Source organism: Trifolium pratense, linkage group LG2 (assembly GCF_020283565.1).
Source record: "Trifolium pratense cultivar HEN17-A07 linkage group LG2, ARS_RC_1.1, whole genome shotgun sequence".
NCBI classification, from domain to species: Eukaryota; Viridiplantae; Streptophyta; class Magnoliopsida; order Fabales; family Fabaceae; genus Trifolium; species Trifolium pratense.
Window position 1 is genome coordinate 2715183 of NC_060060.1, and position 23645 is coordinate 2738827.

The 23645-nt window shown below is 34.9% G+C and overlaps 1 protein-coding gene across 1 annotated transcript; it reads right to left on the reverse strand.

Moving 5' to 3' along the window:
- Positions 1-19452: 19452 nt before the first annotated feature.
- On the reverse strand, positions 19453-19908 carry LOC123909873 (36.4 kDa proline-rich protein-like). Its single transcript, XM_045960800.1, has one exon. The coding sequence runs from the start codon at positions 19906-19908 to the stop codon at positions 19453-19455; it is 456 nt and encodes a 151-aa protein (XP_045816756.1).
- Between the last annotated feature and the right edge of the window lie 3737 nt (positions 19909-23645).

Sequence of the window (23645 nt, forward strand, 5' to 3'; positions counted from 1 at the left end):
AAAATTGCATTGACCTCTAATATATAGCATGTTTGATGACACATTCATTCATCTCATGAAGCATGTTTTAATAGAGTGGTGAATCCACTTCTCCCAAGCCTAGATGCATGGTAAGTACATTTCTATCTTATTAAAGAAAGTTACATATAAGGATTTAATTAAAATAAAATATGAGAGATTCCATTTCCATTTAAATGACTTCTTTTTTTTTTCTTATATACTCTCTATTCAAGATAACCATATTTAAGATATTGTCAAACACTAAAATATATACGAACCATGGATCATTCATTAGAGAAGCATGATCCTCATCATTTGTGAAAGTCACCAAGTAATAAGTTATATATAGAAGGTTAAACAAAATATAAGTTAGAAAACACATGAAGTCAGTACCTTCAAATTTTAAATAGAGACATAATATCTAATTCATTTGTATATTTATTCTTAATATTCTTAATTCACAGCCCAACACTTAGTCTCACCATGACTCACTTTTTTCAATGGATTAAGTGGGGATGATCAACTTAAGTGGTACGATTTAAAACTTCCATTCATCCCATAAAAAATAACTTGCACTTAAACAAGTTGTCCCATCGAACTCAACATATTTTCTTACCTAATAACAATGTACTTAGAGTTAGGGTTAGGGTAGTTATTTTTTGAGTAAAGAGTAATTACTTGTTACTAGGGAAGGGATCGTCTGCCATATGATTTTCACGGGAGGGAGTAAATTGTTGATTCTGACCTATCATTCATTTTTAGTAATACAATTATATTGCAACGAAAAAATACTTGTGGTTAACATGTAACAGGACACACTTTACACCGAAGACAAACTACGCGCCCTTGTTACTACTATAAAATTATTAAAAAAAAATTAAAAAAAAATGCATTTAGTGATGTCAACTCTCTAGTGTCCCCAAATCACTACCATAGGTTATTAGTGGTCATTAACCTATATTAGACTAACTTTTTACAGTTTTTCTATCATAGGAATTATTTTAATTTTTAAGGCAAGAGGAAAAAAATAACAAAGAACAAATCAAGTGGAAAGCGAAAAATTCAGTAATTCGTACAAGACAATTTCACAATCATCTTCCACTAGCTAAGAAAAGTATTGGTATGTGTCACGATTTAATTATGATAATCAGTTCTATTAGTTGAAACTGAAATTAATGGGATGGTTTTAGCTTCCTAATCCTCAGTCATTCAACGTGTCTGACGGCTTAAAATTGGTTAATTATGATATGTTTGGTTATCTTCATTTTAATAATTGAATGCACCTTTTGCCCCAAAAATTGGCTTTTTTCTCCCCTTTTCCAAGGTGGCCTATAGCATAATTTGGAGAATAATTTTTCTGTTTGTCTACGATAGTAAAAATCATTTTTTTTTAAGTTTGAGGTTCATACGCTTAGTTTTTTGTTTTCCTAAAAATAGATTTTAAAAAAAGCTACTAGAATTGTTGGTTGACGTCATCCATTCGAGAAGACGGGACAATTCGAAATTTAGTTTAATTGTTAACGACATTATTCTTCTTATGTCATCTTCTGTAAACTTTGAGGTTAAGTTTGTTAGGAGACAAGCGAATTTGGTTGCTCATACTCTTGCTAGGGCGGCCAATGTTTGGGTTAGTTTCCATAGATTTGAGATTATTTCCTTATGTATTGAACATTTATTAGTTAATGATATGAATTAAGTTTGTTTGGTTCAAAAAAAAAAAAGCTACTAGAATTAACTTTTTATTTTAAGTTACCGTAAAAATGACTTTATTTAACAAAATGATTTTCTAAAAAATCTATAACAAACAATATTAAAATCATAAAAATAACTCTTAAAAAATATATATTTAAAGGATTTTTCTATCATGTGCAAATTTGCACATGTTGGCGGGCAAAGAATAATCGGATCTTCAACAACGCGGTAATTGATCCGGTAGAGATTATTGAAAGTATCAAAAGGACGTCGTGGTAGTGGTTTATTGGGCGTATGGCAACATGTCCCTGTCTTTTCTATGAGTGGTGTTGGAACCTGGGAGATTGCTTTGGTTATGAGTTGCTGGTTTTGCTGTTCTGTTTTCTGCCCTTGCTATGTTTCTTTTATTTCTGCTGTATTTGTTATGTTATTTTTCTGCTTCCTAGATTTGTGTTGCTGTTGTTGTTGGCTTGTGCTTGCTTATGGTTTCTTATGTATCTTTTCTTGTATCTTTTCTTGCTGCTGCTTCCTTGTATCTTTTCTCTATAAACCACTAAGTTCTAAGTACACCTTGTGCTTATAGTTTCTTATAAAAATATATTTTTAACTTTTTTTAAAAAAAATACAATATTAAGTTTATATTAAAACTTGTGTATTTTATATTAAATGTATAATATTTTAATAAATAATTGTTATTTTTTAATTCCGTCAAAAAAATTGTTATTTTTTAATAAAAAGTTACTACTTTAATATCTTTAATATGTGCAATATTGTCTATGTTAGACAAATTCTTAGGGAAAACTTGACATCTATTTAGGTCCAACAAGACTCAAGAGATTAGTCATTACGTTTGTGCGCAGAAGATATGCACTCAACATCTCTTATGTTTGATTACTTCTCATTTTATTAGTTGTTCTGTTTAATTATCTCCTTGTTGACAACTTTTATAGTCGATCTCGGCACACCTTGTGCTGAGGAGACTGTTTTATTAATGTATATCTCCTTGTTGACTGTTAAAAATGTTTGTAGTTATTTTTTCTTACGCAGTTGAGAAACATATTTTATTTTAAGAGAATATATATTCACTTTAAGGAACCAAATCAAGTAGTAACTTAAAACACTTAGAATAAAAGTGCAGAAAAAATGGATATCTAGTTATATTGTAAATATAATTTTAAAACATCCTTTTGACTATGCTATTTGTTAGATAATAAAATAATAGGTTATGTTTTTGAGCCTGTTAGTTTAGAGTCAATTAGATTATATATATATATATATATATATATATATATATATATATATATATATATATATATATAGTGGCGGAACCAGAAAAAATATCGTGGGTGGGCCGAAAAGTAGTCAATCTATTTTCAAATTGAATTTTTTGCACCTCTATTTTCACATGTTACAATTTTGGTACCAACAAATTATATTTTTACTCTAAAAATTATGATTTTTGGCTATAAAGGTGATTTATTGTCTCCAACATTGAATCTAAAGATGAAATATCAAATTTGAGACCAAAATTCACAATTTTTTCCCATTAAAATTCGCTAATTTTACAGCAAAAAAGTAATAAAAAAATATTGAGATAGTAATAAAATTGCAACAAATGTGAAAATATGGGACTTGAAAAATTTAATATTAATTAAACATATTTTTTTTATGTCATTTCATATTTATATATGTTAGTTCAACTGCTAATTTTATCTATTATTATAAATTCAATTAATTATGAACTAACATTTACACTAATACTTGAACTAATATGTGTACCAAATTACTTATAATCATCAATAATATACTCTAAATTAATATTTGTACATATATATATATACCGGATGACTTAAAATCATTAATAATATATTTAAATTAATACTCTACATATAAAAAAAATTATTTTTTGGGGGTGGGGGTGGGCCATGGCCCACCTCAGCCCACCCCTAGGTCCGCTGCTGTATATATATATATATATATATATTTTGTAATGTGAAGCTAATGCAATGATATTCTATTGAAACTCTAGTCGTTTTTCTCTTTTCCTATTTGTGTATCTCTGATTCTAACATGACATCAAGAGCATGATTCGATCCTCCTTGAATTGTTTGTTGCTTCCGTCGTTGAATTCCCAAAAATTTGGGAATATATTTATTTTGGTCGTTTGGTATTCTTGATCTGTTTGCTTTCTTGATCCGGGTTTGATTAAAGGAACAAATTTATTTTGCATTTAGTTTGAATTAGAGGTGTTAGTATGTGTTATCGAACATGGAATTTGCTTGAAGGAATGCTAGTACAACTTGCAATGGGTTGGTTGAAGGAGAATCAATTCACAAAATAAGAAGTTGCCGCTTGCACTTGTTGGGTGAGTTGGAATTTACTTGAAGTTGTTGTTTTGGAATTATTGGATTGAAAAGCTATTGATTTCCGCTTTGATGGAACAGAGGTATACTTATGGTCACAGTTTTGTTGTTTCTTTGGTTTCGGTCTTGAAGGATTTTATGTATTCAGCCATTGCACTTTTCTGTAGCACTTCTTATCTGTAGCACTTCTTCAGATTTCATTGCATTTCTCTTCCTATTGCACTTCTCTTCTGATTGCATTGCGCTTCTTCTGATTGTATTGCACTTCTCCCTATTGCACTTCTTCTGATTGCATTGCACTTCTCCCCCTATTGTACTTCTTCTAATTGCATTGCACTTCTCCCTATTGCACTTCTGATTGTATTGCACTTCTCCCTATTGCACTTATTCTGATTGTATTACACTTCTCCCCCTATTGCACTTCTCCCTATTGCACTTCTTTTGATTGTGTTGCACTTCTCCCTATTGCACTTCTTCCGATTGTATTGCACTTCTCCCCCTATTGCACTTCTCTTCTGATTGCATTGCACTTCTTCTGATTGTATTGCACTTATCCCCCTATTGCACTTCTCTTCTGATTGCATTGCACTTCTCCCTATTGCACTTCTTTTGATTGTATTGCACTGTTTGATTGCATCTCTCTCTCTATTGGCTGATTCTTCTATTTGGTCCGATTTTGTTTGATTTGTTACGATTTAGATTGGTTGACTTTGGATCGGACTAGATTGGATGTTGGATTAATTTGATTTGTTTCTCCCCTCTTTGATAGTTTCTCTGTTGACTGCGAATGGCTGCTCTCAGTTGATCACAATCTTAATTGGGTTGATTTATTGTCAGGGCTAATTTGTAACAAGCTTAAAGCTTAGTAAGCTTTAGCTTGAGAGGTGATGTTAGAAGTTTATTTTATTTGGTAGTTTATTTTATTTTCGTATTTTGTTTGACAAACTCATAATGCTTATTGTTGATGCATAATGAGTTTGAGAGTATGTGTTAGATAATAAAATAATAGGTTATGTTATTGGGTCTGTTAGTTTATAGTCCATTAGGTTTTATATATATTCTCTAGAAACTCTTTTGTAATGTGAAGCTAATGCAATGATATTCTATTGAAACTCTGGCCGTGTCTTTATCTTTTTGCTATTTGTGTATCTCTGATTCTAACACTATCTATCTTTGGAATTTCAAAGAAACAATGGCAAACGACCAGACACTTTTCAATTAAGACATTATATTTACTTTCTTTTTATCTCTTTGATAAGTGGATGTCAACACTTAAACTTGTTGAAATTTAAAGACACAAATCTAACCAACGCAAAAATGTGATTGAAGCCATTGATAGAGGAAGATAAAATTATTGCAATTTCAAAAGTGGTTTTCTAATGGACACCAGTTGTTTTGAATTATTTTCAATTACCTCTAAAAATAGGATCACACCTATTAAAACAATTTAAGAAGTTCGTAGTTCGTGGTAATATTAAATGTTGTAATAATTGTTACCTTGTCTAAGATGGGATGCAAACAATTGTTAGTTAATTTAATGGTGATTAGCGCTGAATTTGGTAGAGATGATCACAGTTCGATCCATACAACTACAATTAGGAAAAGACTGAAATCACTTGATGTCAAAATCGACTTCCGAATCAAATTAGACAGTCCAATGGATATATAGTTTTTGTAAAAAAATAAAATGGGTTTATAAACCAAACATTCGCGATTTATCATCTAAAAATTTATAATAAACCAACAAGATAACAAAAATTAAAAAATTCATGTGTTTACTGATTGAAAAAAATACTAGAAACATAAGGCAAAATCCACATATACGAATAGGAAAATCCAACTTTAAGAAATCTGAAACGAACTGAATTCAAATAGGAAAATCTAACTTTAGAGAATTCAAATTCATAGTTCATTCGAATGATTTCAACATTCCAATGTACTATTGTTTCATTATTTATTTTATTTTTGCTTGTTAAAAAAAAAATTACTATTGTTTCAGGTCGAATCCACATATCCTCTTCAACATCAACCAATCGTTTTTGAAGGAGCAAATTCAGTCCAATAAACGTCACGACCATTCACGATTCTCACACAATTAGTAGAGATAGTCTACATCTCTTAAAATAAATAACATATCAAATAATTTTCAATTTTTCTAAATTTTTTTATGGATGATCTATATGATATAAATTTTCAATCCAACGGTGAATTTTGTAAAATTCGTATTCATTATAATGTTATTCATGACTAGTCCACTATGGACCACTTGATGAAGTGCTCCATATTAGAATTTACCTAGTTTTAGTGTATAATATTCAATGTCAACAATTCTAAAACAAAAATCTATTTATATTATTAATTTACTTCAAAACAATAGTAATAATGGACGTCTCTATTAATTTACTTCATTTTTCTTCTTCTTGTGTTTTCCCCTACGATTGTTCATTTTGTCAAAAATCATGTTCCTAATTTTCTGTTTCAGGCAACGAAAGCTTCTTGTCGGGCTTGAAAGAACGGTTATGTTATGGGCCAAAAATATAATTAGTATAAGTTAAACTTTTGGCATTTTTCTACCTCCCCCCCCCCCCCTCTCCGCTACCCCTAAATTTCTATTTTTGCCCTTAATTTTGATTTAGAATCTGTTTTCCGCAGCGCATTAAATTTCAGATTTTATTTTCCATTCACTATGATTCAGAAAAACGTTTTTCGAAGCGACCCTTTATACACACTAGCTTTTATCCATTTTTCTTTCACTTCTTCTTCCTCATTCAATCTCAATAACAACGAAAAGTGGTTTTTGGGGTCTACAATCACTATCGGAGCATTCACAAATATTTTCTACACTCATTCCGTGTGAAATATAAGGTAATATATTTTTTCAGCTGATTCTTTTTTGGATTCTAAGTTTCAAATTTTGAAAATTGTACTGGTTTACTTTGAAAAACGTTATTCGGAATTATATTGGATTCTATTTTCCGAAGTAAATTCGGATTCTATGTTCCGATATTTCACTGCAATGTGAAGAACATTCATAATTGTGCAGGTTTGGTATTTTGAAAGAAAGTTTGACATTTTTTTTATACTTATTTTGTATGTTTGATTGTTTAATTGTAGTTATTGGTGTTGAATCAAAACCTCCAGATGAATTGAAACCCATTGTTGTCAAATCATTGTCTTCTATGATGACGACTCTGCTTTTGTGGATGAGGAGCATTGGTGGCAGACTCTGTTTTAGTCGAACCATGGGCATCGTTGTTCTGCTATACCTAATCTTATTCTGCCAACATTATCTGCCATATCAAAAATAAGAAAACAACAACAAAAATTAACAATATGTTGGTTCAGATATTTCACCAAACACTTAGAGCACAATCACAATATAATACCATGAACAACAAACTAATCACTAATCAATATCACTAATCACAAGCAACTTTGAAAAACTAATAATTAATTAATACAATTGCCTAATCCCAAACTAATCAATGAAAACAATCAACATAAACTTAAATTTATAATCTAAACTAAAACCAAAAATATCAAAATTACAATAACAATCAACACAAACAAAGAAAAAATTGATTAACACTTACTTGTGAGTCGAAAATGATGTTTCTTTTATGTTGGCTTGATGGAAGAAGAGATATGTTTTCTGAATGTTTATTTGCTTTGGAAAATGTTTATGAAGCATACTTTTGGGGCTAAAAAGTAAATGTAAGTTCAATTTATATGGACTTGATTTTTTTCCCGGTCTTTTCATATTGGATCACCCATCACTATTATTTTATGGCAAATGCTAACATGTGTTCTAAGGGCACATTTTAAGGTGCATTTAATTAACTAATATCTCACTTAATTGACTTCAAAAATAGTAATAAACAACTTTATTAATTAAAAGATATGATCCACTATATTTATTACCCATTTAAAAGAATCGGAAAGGCAAAATTATGATATGCTGCTAAATTTGATTTATAATCACGCGCCTGGTAATACTACCATAATTATATGCATCCAATTTTTTTTGGTTTGTTAACAATTAGGCTTATAGTACTCCAGGTAATACTAGAATTATGCTAACTTGTGTTTTGTGTTTTTCTTTTTCGATGAACAAGATCGAGAATTATAGTATTATGTTGTAATGATAACGATTGTTACTACTATTTTAGCTTTCTAATTGCTAATATATTTTACAATTTTATAACACTTACTATAATTTAAGTTTTCTTTCAACTTAAAAAAAGGTTTGACAAAAAAAAAAGCTTTGTAGCAAAAAAAAATTGATCAAGCGTGTGATCATACATCAAGTATTTGGCAAGTATCATATTTTTCCTATGCAATTTTTTAAAATGGGTAATAAATATAGTGAATCATATCTTTTAATTAATAAAGTTGATTATTGCTATTTTTGAAGTAAATTAAATGAGATATTAGTTAATTAAATGCACCTTAAAATGTGCCCTTAGGGCACATGTTAGCGAAACCCTTATTTTATAATTGTTTCACCGCTCCCCTTACTCCTCTCGCACTCCACTAATATTAATTGACTATGATCTTCTTAAATCTTAGTCGATGTAACATCATCACTGGGCATGGGTACTAAATCCTCGTCATTGTGCATCAGCACCAAATCATCGTCAATGAACTAATATGAATGCATGTATGAGACTAATAACAATTAAGACGACACTCTCCATAACAACATTTACATCGGAAATTCAACGTCACTGCACAACAACTTAACAAAGACAAAATTTTACAACGGCTTATCAACATCAGTGCACAATGGCTAAATAATGACAAAGGAGCTGATATGCATCAAGAAGAGGCTAGGGGCGACCGAGGAGCTGAGCTAGCGGAGGATATATGAGCTTGTCTAAAAATAATTCAATCTTATTTTAATTATTTAATTTATTTTCACATACAACAATTTGATCCTCGTGCATCACACGGGTGATATTATTGGTACAGATACAAACTAAGCAAAAACACAATTGGTGTCCCTAAAATTTTGAAGCATATTGCAATCGCTTCTCCGGAACATCTTCAGAACCCCCTTGGGGGATGAGTGTGGCGCCGGTGGTGGTGATGGAGTTAATCCTGGTATAAGTGGTGGTAGATTTGGAATCAAAGGTGGTAGACTTGGAATAAGTGGTGGTAGATTTGGAACCAAAGGTGGTAAACTTGGAATAAGTGGTGGTAGAAATGAGTTGGAAATCAATGGTGAACTTGATGCCTGTTGCAATCGCACCTCCGGAACATCCTTCCGAACCCCCTTGGAGGATGAGCGTGGCGCCGGTGGTGGTGATGGAGTTAATCCTGGTATAAGTGGTGGTAGATTTGGAATCAAAGGTGGTAGACTTGGAATGAGTGGTGGTAAATTTGGAATCAAAGGTGGTAGACTTGGAATAAATGGTGGTAGAAATGAATTGGAAATCAATGGTGAACTTGATGCCTGTTGCAATCTGAAATTCTGGTATCACTAGAATGATGTTACCGAAGATGTCCCAACAACTACTTTATGATAAATGTTATTTCTATTGTTGGCACATCTTACATAACATATAAAATACTGACAGAAAATGAATAAAGTGCACAAGTAATTGTTAACCCAGTTCAGCCAACTGCCTACTCTGGGGGATACCAATCCAGGAAGGAAATCCACTAATAGCTCTAGTTACTAAGACCTCCAGCAAACCCTAGGATTTACGCCTTAAACTAAGACCTCCAGCAAACCCTTGGTTTACGCCTTATAACCTCGACACTACTCATGCAACTTCTGCCTAGGAACTCCTAGACATGAGATTCCATCTCACTTCCACTCACACAACACAACCTGTGTTGATTATACAATGTTAAGAATGATGTGGCGACAACTTGCCAAGACAACACTTCACTTTTGCTTAAAAGCTTCAAGTGAATCACACACGGTAAACTCCGTACTTCAAAGCTTAGGAGTAACCTTAAAATAATAAACTTACTTCTTAACTCGTGTTATAGAATCCACAAGCAAGAATTACAATCAAACAATAAAAGACTCAACAAAGACTCAATATGTGAACTAATATTTTTTCAATGAGATACTTAGTCTTGAGCTTGGTCTTCGTATATATAATGATTAGGCACGCTCCTCTTTCTTCACAAATGCTCAGACGCTCCTTGAGAATCATAAAGGGTGATCTGATTCTCTTTTGATCTTCATCAAGAATGTATAGAAACTTTCCAAAAGTGTTTAAGGACTTTATAGGATAATTGTGATCATACCGTTGTACCATTAAGTCTTATCTTATCCTTAAAATTCCTGATCAGATCAAATCTCCATTGAGCGTGCTCTTTAAGTGGATTTCCATATATAGCAGATGCTCTCATAAATGCGCGAGATTTCCTTGAATAAATATGATGTTGTAACATGTTTTCCAACATCTTGTTAGAATATTTGTTTTAGCAAAATTAAGCCAATTCAAATATCCAACAATCTCCCCCTTTGGCAATTTTTGGCTAAAACAATTTCAGGCCATTACCCTTGAGAGATTAAAAACAGCGCAATCCTTCAAATCACCATGGTCACACAAAAGAAGGAATGTTAGAGCATCATTTAAACAAAATTTTACATAGGTGAAAATATATGCATCAGAGGCAGCAGCAGCGGAGTTATCATCAATTAGCCTCGAGCAAAATAAAACGTGGTATCAGAGCAAAACATATATCATATGTCATATGTCATCAAAGATGTTGTGACATATGGGAGCACATCTTCTAGCACATGTTCGTCCAATCAGGGCAGCATCCATTCAGTAGCAAACTCCCCCTGACTTCATCAGCTTGTGCATCATCTCAGGGTAAAAAAATTTTACTCCCCCTGAATACTTGCTTACTGCTACTTAACAGCATGTCATAACAAAAGACACAACAACATGTAGCAGAAACAAATCAAAAAGTACTACTCCCCCTTTTTAGCCACAAAATGTGCCAAAACAGGAAAGTTAAGTATCCAAAGTGCAGAATTAAACAAAATACAGACCATGCACTCAAAAGGTGCTAAAATCCAGGGCACAAACAACCCACAAACCAAATAACAAAGTGCAGTAAAAAACAGTAAACAGATTACAAAATCATTCATCATCACTACTGTCAGAGGCTTCATCCTCATCTGTAGCAGTAGCATAACCTTCATCCTCATCTGCATTGTTTTGATCACCTGTAGCAGCCACATTTGCACTAGCTTTCACAGGTACCTCATCAGCTTCCAATCCTTCAATCATCTTCAAGAACACATTCTTCCTTTCCTCAAGCTCAGCCTGCTGTTTATCTATCTCCTGACATTGAACCTTTAAACTAGCTATAATCTCTCTTTTGGTCATAACACCAGCTCCAGCAGCAGATGTCCCAACATGATCAGTAACATTGTGATTACCAAAAAGCTTATGATGAAAAGTAAAACCAGATTCCCTCTTCTTAGGTGTGTCAGTCACAACCTTGATGTCTGGATATTGGGCCAAGATAATTCCACATAGCAAAGATGGAAATGCTATTGGCATCTTCACAGCTGTTGATCTAATATGCTTAATGGTTTGATCAAAAATAAAGGACCCATAGTCATAGTCAAACTTGGTTCCTACAGCATATATAAATCTACCCAGGTTGGTTGCAACATTGGTTGCATGCTTGGTTGGTACCCAATTGGTTGACCCTATCCTATTGAGGATGGCATATTTGACATTCAATTTACTCGTGGGAATCAGCTTCTTTGTAGGCCAGACCTTAACCTTACCACCAGTTATCTCAGCACTCACAACATCATTAGCAACCTCTAATTCAGCCTTAGGTTCTATAGATCTTCCTAAGTAATTATTAATCACTACAGGAGAAAAATTGATACATTTACCTCTGACAAAAACTTTGTGGTAGTCCTTGCTCAGTGGATTATCACATTCTTTAGGGATGTTCACAAGAAACTCTTTCACCAGCAGCTCATAGCAGGGACTGAAGTCACAGACTGTCTTCATCAGACCAGCTTCCTTGATGTAGTCAAAGATGTCTTGACATTTGAGAGCATCTTTGGTCAGTTCCCTTTCAACAGCCAATCTCCTTTGGTAAATGTAGTCCCATATCTGTGCAAAGGCAGCACGATGGAAGGAAATGTTATCACAGGGGGCTTCTTCAACACCTTGAGGAGCCTTCTTCAGAGTAGTCTTCCTAGGGTTGGCAGATGAGATGTTAGCAACATCTTCAGCAACATCATAGTCTGAGTCACTAGATGACTCCTTCTTTCTCTTCAGTGTTTCCTTCTTCTTGCTGGGAGGGGAGAAAACCTTACTCCAACCTTTGACTGGTCCAACACCTTTTGTTTTCACCCTTGGTGTAGGAGTCTTGCTTGCAGTGGCCACAGCCTTCCCTGTACAGCTTCTCAACCTTTTTGTTATACCACCAGTTGATTTTACAGCAGTCTTGGTGGTGACATAATCATCAACATCTACTACATCTTTTTCTTTCTCAGCTTCTGCAGGCTTGTCAGCTTCAACCTCTTGCTCATCTGTAGGGATGGACTGGTTGCTCTCTTCAGATTGAGTTTCCTCTTCATCAGCAGAAGCTCCTTCATCAGCAATTTCAGTCTCTTCATCTGAGGTCTCAGATGTTGTGACAGTTGTCTCAACATCTTTTGCAGCATCAGCTTCCTTCACAGGTTCTTCCTCAGCGGTTTCAGTTTCTTCATCTTCTCTCAAGGATGTCTCAACATCCTTCATCACAACTTCTTCTGTTTCCACAGGGGCTGATTTTTCAGTTACCATTTCAGCAAGAGTTGGTGATTTATCAGCAATGTCAGGCTCAACTTCTGTATGGGTGTCTTCAATCTCCGTTTCAACAGGCATAGAGTTAAGATCTTGCTTTGCAGCGTCAGATCCCAAATTTTCTTCGCGAGGGTTACCAGCAGGAGGAATTGTTTCAACAACTTCAGACACAGGTTTAGGGTTCTGAGATTCTCCTTCGTTGGTTTCAGATGTTTTCTCAGATGTGTTAACATTCGAATCAAACACCAAATCAGACATAGACAGAGAAAACTTAGATTTGTAATCCCTTCTTTTCCTTTTAGAACTTCCTTTACTAGATTTATTACTCAAAGGTGAGATAGCATCACTTACTTTGATGATTTCTTCCTTTTTCTCAACAGATTTTTCTTTTCCTTTCTTCTCAGCGACATTTGTTTGAGCTTTGGGTTTGGAAGCACGAACAGTCGTAACAGGGACGGCGTCCTTGATGATCTTCGAGGAATCGATCTTCGCCTTTGATCGAGTAGAACGGCCAGACTTTGTAGTTTGTGATGATTCAGACATGTTTGAATGAAGGTTTTTGAAGTTTGAGAAGTTGAATGGATGAAGGTTGTGGTGAGAAGCAGTTGAATAGGGTTCACGATCAAAAATTAGGATTTGGGAGAAAGTGTATTGATTGCGTGTAAAGACATATTTAAGGGAAGTGTGTAATGATTTCCCTAAATTAGCGTGCATTGATTGATGGGAGAGAAAACGGTTTCCTTTTGCACGCCTCAACTGCTGTAACTGCTATGCATCTTCATGCAGGCAAATTCCCAATTTGCCCCTTAAAAATTCAAACTGATTAGCATCAAGCGCCTTTGTAAAAATGTCAGCTAGCTGTTCACTTGTGCCAATGTGCTTAAGTTCCACACAATTTTCTTCAACAAGGTCTCTGATGAAATGATGCCTGATGTCTATGTGTTTGGTTCTTGAGTGTTGAACTGGATTCTTTGATATATTGATTGCACTCAAGTTGTCACAATATAATGTCATGACATCTTGGTCGACATTATATTCTTTCAGCATCTGTTTCATCCACATCAGCTGGGAACAACTGCTTCCTGCAGCTATGTATTCAGCCTCTGCAGTAGACAGAGACACACAATTCTGCTTCTTGCTGAACCATGAGATTAAATTATCACCCAAAAAGAAACATCCTCCTGAGGTACTCTTTCTATCATCAGCACTTCCAGCCCAATCTGCATCACAATACCCTATCAAAGTTGAATTCTTTGTCTGGGAGTACAGAATCCCATAATCACTGGTGCCCTTTATATACTTCAGAATCCTTTTGACTTGGACAAGATGGCTCATCTTTGGCTTGGCTTGATATCTTGCACAAACACCCACAGCAAAGGTGATGTCTGGTCTACTAGCTGTAAGATACAATAGACTGCCAATCATGCTCCTGTATAGGCTTTGATCAACATCAATGCCATTTTCATCTTTGGTTAGCTTTAGATGAGTAGCAGCTGGTGTTCTCTTGTGTGCTGCAGTGTCCATTCCAAACTTTTTGATCATGTTCTTCGCATACTTGCATTGAGAGACAAATATGGTGTCTTCCATTTGTTTTACTTGCAGACCAAGAAAATATGTCAGCTCACCTACCAAACTCATTTCAAACTCTGATTGCATTTGTTGTACAAAATGTTGCACCATCTTTTCAGACATTCCACCAAATACTATGTCATCAACATAAATCTGGGCAATCATCAGCTTCTCTTCTTGTTCTTTAACAAACAAGGTTTTGTCATGGCCTCCTTTTCTGTATCCTTGACTAACAAGAAAATTTGTCAGCCTTTCATACCAGGCCCTTGGAGCCTGTTTCAGTCCATAAAGAGCCTTCTTCAGCTTGTACACATGATCAGGATTAGCAGGATCTATAAAACCTTTTGGCTGCTCCACATAAACTTCTTCATGTAGATACCCATTTAGGAAGGCACTCTTGACATCCATTTGGTACAGCTTAAATTTGAAGATGCATGCTATACCAAGGAGTAGCCTAATAGATTCTAGTCTTGCAACAGGCGCAAATGTTTCATCAAAATCAAGTCCTTCAACCTGAGTGTACCCTTGAGCTACTAACCTTGCCTTGTTTCTTGTTACAACACCATTTTCATCTGACTTGTTCTTGTACACCCATTTTGTGCCTATGACATTAACACCATTGGGTCTAGGAACAAGATCCCACACATCACTTCTTCTAAACTGAGTTAATTCATCTTGCATGGCTTCTATCCAGAACTCATCAGTGAGGGCCTCTTTTACATTTTTAGGCTCAACTTTTGAAACAAAACATGAATTAGTAACCACTTCATTAGTCCTTCTTGTAGCAATTCCTTGGTTAGGATTTCCTATGATGAGATCCTTGGGATGGTTCTTCTGGATTCTTATTGAAGGAACTTTACTTACTGGACGAGGTGTAGAAATGGTTGATTCATCATCTGAATCTGATTCTTTTTCTGCTACAGCTTCTTCAGATGTTGGCAAAGTTGTTGCAACATCATCTTCAGTATCAGATGTTTTAGCAGATGTCAAATCATCTATCACAACATTGATAGATTCTACTATTACCTTAGTTCTCTGGTTGTAAACTCTGTAAGCCCTGCTGTTTGTTGAGTACCCAAGAAACAATCCTTCTTCACTTTTAGGATCCATTTTTCTTCTGTGCTCTCTATCAGATAGGATATAGCACTTACTTCCAAACACATGAAAGTGTTTGACAGTTGGTTTTCTGCCTTTCCACAGTTCATATAGTGTAGTAGAAGTTCCAGTTCTGAGTGTGACACGATTGTGAATATAACAAGCAGTATGCATAGCCTCAGCCTAGAATTGATATGGAAGATGTTTTGCATGCAACATCACTCTGGCTGACTCTTGTATTGTCCTGTTCTTCCTCTCAACAACACCATTTTGTTGAGGTGTGATTGGAGCTGAGAATTCATGCTTGATTCCTTCAGAGATGCAGAATTCAAGAAAGCTTGCATTCTCAAACTCTTTACCATGATCACTTCGTATCCTAACAATAGCAGAGTTCTTTTCTCTTTGGAGTTGAAGACAAAGTTCTTTGAATGCATCAAAACTTTCAGATTTGTCTTTTAGAAATTCAATCCATGTGAACCTTGAAAAGTCATCTACCATGACAAATGCATACCTTTTTCCTCCAAGGCTCTCTACTTGCATTGGCCCCATCAAGTCTATGTGCAGTAATTCTAGAACCCTTGTTGTGGTCAGATGTTGCAACTTTGGATGCGACATCTTTGTCTGCTTCCCTATTTGACATTCTCCACATATACTTCCTTCTTCTATTTTGAGCTTTGGGAGTCCTCTGATAGCCTCTTTAGCTATTGCCTTCTTCATGCCTTTAAGGTGCAGGTGGCCAAGTTTTTGGTGCCACAACTTTACCTCATCTTCTTTGCTAATAAGACATGTTGGTACATCTTCTTCTTTAGGGATCCAGAGATAGCAGTTGTCTCTTGACCTTACTCCTTTCATTAACAACTCTCCTTGCTCATTTGTAACTAGACATTCAGCTTTCGTGAAGTTAACTTTCATGCCTTGATCACAAAGTTGGCTTATGCTGATTAGATTTGCTTTAAGCCCTTTTACAAGCAGCACATTATCTAGCTTTGGTAAGCCATGGTTTGCAAGTTTACCAACTCCCTTGATCTCCCCTTTAGCTCCATCTCCAAAGGTTACAAAACTGGTAGCATATGACTTCAAATCTTCAAGATAGTGTTCAACACCTGTCATGTGTCTAGAACAGCCACTATCAAAGTACCATGTTTCCCTTGAAGAAGCTCTCAAGGATGTATGAGCTATTAGACCTGTGATCTTCTTCTTTTCTCTCCATTCCTGTCTTGTTGTAACATTAGGAAAGACAGGAGTATAGAATTCTTGATGAACTCTCCTTGGATATCCGTGCAGCCTATAGCAGAAAGGCCTAATATGTCCTTTCCTTCCACAATGATGACATGTCCAGTTATAGAACCTGGGCACAGGATGTTCCATAAGATGTTGCGACAATCCTCCTGACACAAACGTGTTGTTGATTGGAGTATGTATAGTGGCATTGTTGAACTTCATCTGTTGCTTTACTCTTTCATGTTCAAAACCAATGGGCTTAGGTTTCCCGTAGTTTTGTCTTTGTAACATTTCCTCAAAGGCATCAGTACCTTTGGTCATCATTTTGGCCACTTTTGTGACTTGATCCAAGTCAGCTTTTAACTTGGTCACTTCTTCATTCTGTTCAGCAACTTTACACAGGAGGTTAGACTTCTCCATTTCCAGCTGTTGAATTTGACTACCCTGATCTTCAACCTTAGCATTGAGATTATCAATGTTTATGAGTAAGTCATTTTTCTCAGTTTGTAGTTTACCATTGATCTTCTTTTGTTTCTCTAATGCTTTGCAAACTTCTATACTTCTAGTATGAAGATCTTTATAAGTAGCAGCTAGTTCCTCATAAGTTACCTCCTCATCACCTGATTCTGAGTCAGATACACAAACTCCTGTTAAAGCATTAACATATTTGGCAGATTCTTCTTCCTCTGAATCTGTATCAGACCATGAAACCACAAGACTTTTCTTTTGCCTTTTTAGAAAGGTTGGACATTCAGGTCTGATATGGCCAAAACCTTCACATTCGTGGCATTTTACTCCTCTTTCATCTTCATTTGTCTTTTTCTGAAAGCTGGACTATTTGTTGTTGTTGAATCAACCATTTGGCTTGTGCCTTTGATCCACTTTCTTCATCAACTTGTTGAACTGTCTCCCAAGCATAGCCATAGACTCAGCTAAGCTTTCTTCACCTTCAGATTCAATTTGTAAATCATCAGCAGCACTTTTTGAAGCAAAGGCTAGATTCTTATCTTTCTTTTCATTTCTCCTGTTTAGGCCAATTTCATAGGTCTGAAGTGATCCTATGAGTTCATCTAGATTTAGACTTGAAAGATCATGAGCCTCCTCAATAGCTGTCACCTTCATATCAAATCTTTTAGGCAAAGATCTGAGTATTTTTCCAACTAGCTCCTCATCTGAGATAGGTTTTCCAAGTGCATCAAACGAATTTGCAAAGTCAAGCACATTCATTTGAAAGTCATGAATGGTTTCTTCCTCCTTCATTCTGAGATTCTCAAAATTGGTTTTGAGCATCTGAAGTTTAGATAGCTTAACTTTTGATGTTCCTTCATGAGCTTTTCTCAGAATTTCCCAGGCATGCTTAGCAGTAATACATCTCTTAACAAGCCTGAACATGTTTGCATCCACACCATTAAAAATTGCATACAAGGCTTTGGAGTTGCCAAGTGCCAGATCATCCTCATCTTTAGTCCATTCATCATTTGGCTTCTTGACATCAGTTTTATTGCCATCTTTGTCAAGAACCATTGGTGGTTCCCATCCACGTAACACAGCTTTCCATGTCCTGCTGTCAATTGATTTTATGAAAGCCTCCATTTTAGATTTCCAATAATCATAGTTCTCAGGACCTGTCAGTAAGGGGGGTTTAGACACTGACCCTCCTTCTTTATCCATTGTACCAGAAAGTACTCTCCCTGGAGCTCACCCAAAATAACAGAACAGGGTGCCTGCTCTGATGCCAATTGAAATTCTGGTATCACTAGAATGATGTTACCGAAGATGTCCCAACAACTACTTTATGATAAATGTTATTTCTATTGTTGGCACATCTTACATAACATATAAAATACTGACAGAAAATGAATAAAGTGCACAAGTAATTGTTAACCCAGTTCAGCCAACTGCCTACTCTGGGGGATACCAATCCAGGAAGGAAATCCACTAATAGCTCTAGTTACTAAGACCTCCAGCAAACCCTAGGATTTACGCCTTAAACTAAGACCTCCAGCAAACCCTTGGTTTACGCCTTATAACCTCGACACTACTCATGCAACTTCTGCCTAGGAACTCCTAGACATGAGATCCCATCTCACTTCCACTCACACAACACAACCTGTGTTGATTATACAATGTTAAGAATGATGTGGCGACAACTTGCCAAGACAACACTTCACTTTTGCTTAAAAGCTTCAAGTGAATCACACACGGTAAACTCCGTACTTCAAAGCTTAGGAGTAACCTTAAAATAATAAACTTACTTCTTAACTCGTGTTATAGAATCCACAAGCAAGAATTACAATCAAACAATAAAAGACTCAACAAAGACTCAATATGTGAACTAATATTTTTCAATGAGATACTTAGTCTTGAGCTTGGTCTTCGTATATATAATGATTAGGCACGCTCCTCTTTCTTCACAAATGCTCAGACGCTCCTTGAGAATCATAAAGGGTGATCTGATTCTCTTTTGATCTTCATCAAGAATGTATAGAAACTTTCCAAAAGTGTTTAAGGACTTTATAGGATAATTGTGATCATACCGTTGTACCATTAAGTCTTATCTTATCCTTAAAATTCCTGATCAGATCAAATCTCCATTGAGCGTGCTCTTTAAGTGGATTTCCATATATAGCAGATGCTCTCATAAATGCGCGAGATTTCCTTGAATAAATATGATGTTGTAACATGTTTTCCAACATCTTGTTAGAATATTTGTTTTAGCAAAATTAAGCCAATTCAAATATCCAACACAATCGCTCCTCCTGAACACCCTTCCGAACCAACTTGGGGGATGAGCGTGGCACCGGTGGTGGTGATGGAGTTAATCCTGGTATAAGTGGTGGTAAAGGCAAAAAGGGTGGTGGCCTTGAGGGTGGACTTCGAATAAGAGGTGGTAGATTTGGAATTAAAGGTGGTAGACTTGGAATAAGTGGTGGTAGATTTGGAATCAAAGGTGTACTTGGTGGTGGTTGAAATGGATTGGGAATCAATGGCGGACTTGGTGGTTGAAAAGGGTTAGGAATCAAAGGTGGAGGTTGAAATGGATTAGGTATAATAGGTGGTGGAAAAAAGAAATCTTTATTAATCTCATGAGATAAAACCTTCTTATTGTCATGGTTGGCTTTTGAAAGATTAATACCGGATGTGAGACTGAGAAACAAAATTGTAAGGAACCAATACATTCTGATGAGATTTGATATTTCAGAAAGAAAATGCAAAATTGAGTTATGCTTCTAAGTAAATGTGAGGGTCTATATATAGTTTTTCTAATTTGTAACTTTAAACTTTTAGCCCAACTTTCTTTTTGACCAAAACTTTTTTGATCCAACTTAGACCAATTTTTTTTTGTCAAGAAATTTTTACCAATTCTATTATGCTCGTTGATATTATAAATATGAGCGGTTGACTAGAATTTATTGATGATGACTTTTTTTACTATTAATTATGTTGACTAAGTTGATGTGAGCATGACCGCACTTTATTATTATTATTATTATTATTATTATTATTATTATTATTATTATTATTATTATTATTATTATTATCGTTTGTTTTTAATCGGTGAGTTGGGCCGGTTTTTTGTTCAACATCTATTTTTATTGATTTTTTCGCCCATTTTAAAATTGATGAATTGGGTTGGGTGAATGACAAACGGGGATTGAGCCTATCCTTAGTGCAACGGTAAGTATATTAGTTTTATCCCATCACAAATTTTTAGGATGTTTTCTCTTCGGGCCCCCCGTGTTTCTTTTATACCCCCAAATATTCCAATTTTGCCCTTGATAAAAACTTCGGTTCGCAGAAACCGAATTTTTTTAGTACAAATTCAGAGTAAAATTCGGTTTTTATAAACCGAAATTTGTTTTCAAGGCAAAAAAAAACTTCGATTTCTATAAACCGAAGTTTTTTGCAAGGGCAAAATTGGAAATTCAGGGGGTATAAAAGAAACACGGGGGGTCCGAAGAGAAAATATCAATTTTTAGTTGTTTTAAGCTTGTAAGAAAGAAATTGTTTGTTTTGCATATGAATTTGGTCCATTTCATTTAAATGGAAATTGTTTCTCAAACACTTTATAAATCAAAAGATCAATTTTAGAGTTTAACATCGGAAAATCATTAAACACAGAAATAATCCATAAACATACTTCATATATAACCAACCAAATCACATATTTATATTAAGGGTCCGTTTGGTGCGCATGATATGATAATGACACGATAAAATAAAAATCAGCAGAATGATAAGATATAATATAAGGAGAATAACAGTTATCTTGTCATGTGTTTGGTGCACACAAAATAATAAATACGATAACTATCATATCATGTTTTTATGCATACCTCATAATAATACGATAAATCATATTTAAATGATACTATTATCCTTGTAAAAAAATGTTTCGGATCGGCTAAAAGCCCAACACATCATAATGGGATAAGAATAATCATGTGGCATAGTGACCACAGAACCAAAGCAACGAGCACGGACAGAGGCCAACGCCCACAACGTCCTAACGTGCTCCATTGCAAAGGACAATCCAGATGTTATATGTGGTCGATCCTCTGCACATGGGGGGTCCCACTACACTGTAAAATCCTAATACTCTTGTACTCTCCTATATATAAGCATTCATACACCAATGTCCCTAGGTATGAAAAGATCCGCGCCTCCATTTACTCACTCTTTATCACCTCATTCAAATACTGACTTGAGCGTCATAGTGCTAACAATCTTGCAAGTACATTTTCCCCTACAAAGACCAAAGAATTCACTCCACCAACATCTCAACAACACCGTTCGTGTTCACTTCAGCTGAATCACGAAGAGTTAAGACAAATAATTTCTGAACAACCAGTTCAGTTGCGTCGTCTGTGAGCTGATTTACTTAGAAAAATCAGAATCTGACCCATTTCTTCCAAAGAAAACATCTTTTCTTTTCAAAAATAAAAAGGAGGAGCACCACCTTCTCGAGAAACCATGTTTAACCTGACCTCCATAGCCACCATTTCTGGTGGACGTATACCAAAAAATAGCTCAAACCCCGCTTACAAATGCCAAAAAATAGGCTCTAAAATAGGAAACATAGAAAGTAGTTATATTGTGGTTTACACTTTCGGAAATTAGGAGTAGTTGTAGTATGCAGCTCTGCTTTTAAAAAGAATTAAAAAGGGAAGGAAACTGAATCGGTTCTAATTTTAAACTAAAGTGAATCTTTATTAAAATATAAACAAATAAAAAAAGAATGGGATTGAAAATTGTTGCAAAAAAAAAAGAAGCAGAAGAATGAGAACAATTTTTGATGAAATCCGTACCACACGCCTACCTCGAGAGAATCACATGCGCGTACCTCGAGAGTATCACGCGCGTATCCGCATAAAAAAAAAAGAAGGTACTCTGAGGGTGCGTACTGAGGGAGTACCGTACACGTACCGGTACCGATACCGATACTCTGTCTAAAATGAAGTACTCATGCATCATAGATTAATACTAATGTCTCTTTTTGTAGTTAATGTAGGGTTAAATATATTTTTGGTCCCTCGGATCCTTTTAAGTTTAATCCTTACATAATTTTAAAATGGAGGCCTCAGTTTGTGTCGAACTCACAATAATTGTGGAATTGTTTTCTCTTTATCAATTTAAGTCGTAATCAACTCAAATTGTACGAGTAGTTTTCACTTGGTTGTATAGTTGATGTAAACCCATTGAACACATGACTCCTCAATCTTTACATGAAGGTCTTTGGAAGTGATTGTGTACACAATCCCTTGCACCAAAATAAAATATACAAAATTGAAGCAAAAGTTGTTAATATAAAAAGATGTGTTACTTTGACATGGTCTAGCATGTTTGAAGTCATTTGTTTGTATGAACCTGAACCGATGATGTCGGTAATACTTGAACAGAACGTGGCAATTATGTAGCTTGACTGTGGGAAATTGATGATAAGCTATTATGGTTTACTTTAAGCCATTAAATTGCTCACAAATAATAACAGCAAATGTAACCATTTGGAATATGTCCAACTGGTTTCTAACTTAATGGGGTAATCCGTGGAAGTATGCTCCGAGTTGGAAGTTGGAATCTGAGCGTTGGAGATAACCGACGATACAAAAGGGGTACCTGCACAAAACACTCTGGTACCCAAGTCAATATAAGTTTGAGGTAAAAGGATAAATTCTAATCAATGTATTTTTGTTACTCCTAAAGAGTATAGTCTCACACCTATTTGGTGAGCCATATATCCCAAGCTTGGCAATGATTTAAAGAGTATGCGCAAGGTATTGGTGGTACATCTTAAATCCGTCAATTCTAAAATATTACTCATCTGACGGTTCACAAAACTCGCACACGGTGGACAACTTGCTTAACTTTCCCACCATAGCATCCGCCAACAATATAGGAAATAGGAAATTCATTTTGTTGTAGTTCATTTTTCTCTTCAAGTTATAACTTGTACATCATTGTTAAATAGACTGGTTTTAGGGTTTGACTTAAAGTTGTGCATCCTTAAAGTTTAGAACAACATTGCTAACAAATTATGATCCTAATTTATAGTAATTTCTAAGTAACATATTATCATGAAGTTTTCCTTTTATTAGACAGTTTTTTTTTTTACTACTTTTGTGGTTCAAATAATATGTTTAGCTTCAACTTCTAAAGATGTCCAATTTTTTCAAAACACTTTAAATATATAAAATTTAGTAAAGTTTTGTCATTAATCAACTAACACCATTATTCACATAGATGCATATATAGTACACTATCATTGCACAACAGAAATTTATCATTCCTTACTAAATAAAATAAACATTTGAATTATGCTTTAAAATTCTCACACTTCCATACATTTCTGAATTTGGTCTTTCTCATTAACCTTTTTTAGACATATAATCTTCAGCAACTTGTGTTCAAACATTTA

What these genes read in the sequence shown, in the direction of transcription:
- LOC123909873 (XM_045960800.1), bottom strand. Translation starts at nt 19,908, where the DNA reads ATGTATTGGTTCCTTACAATTTTGTTTCTCAGTCTCACATCCGGTATT.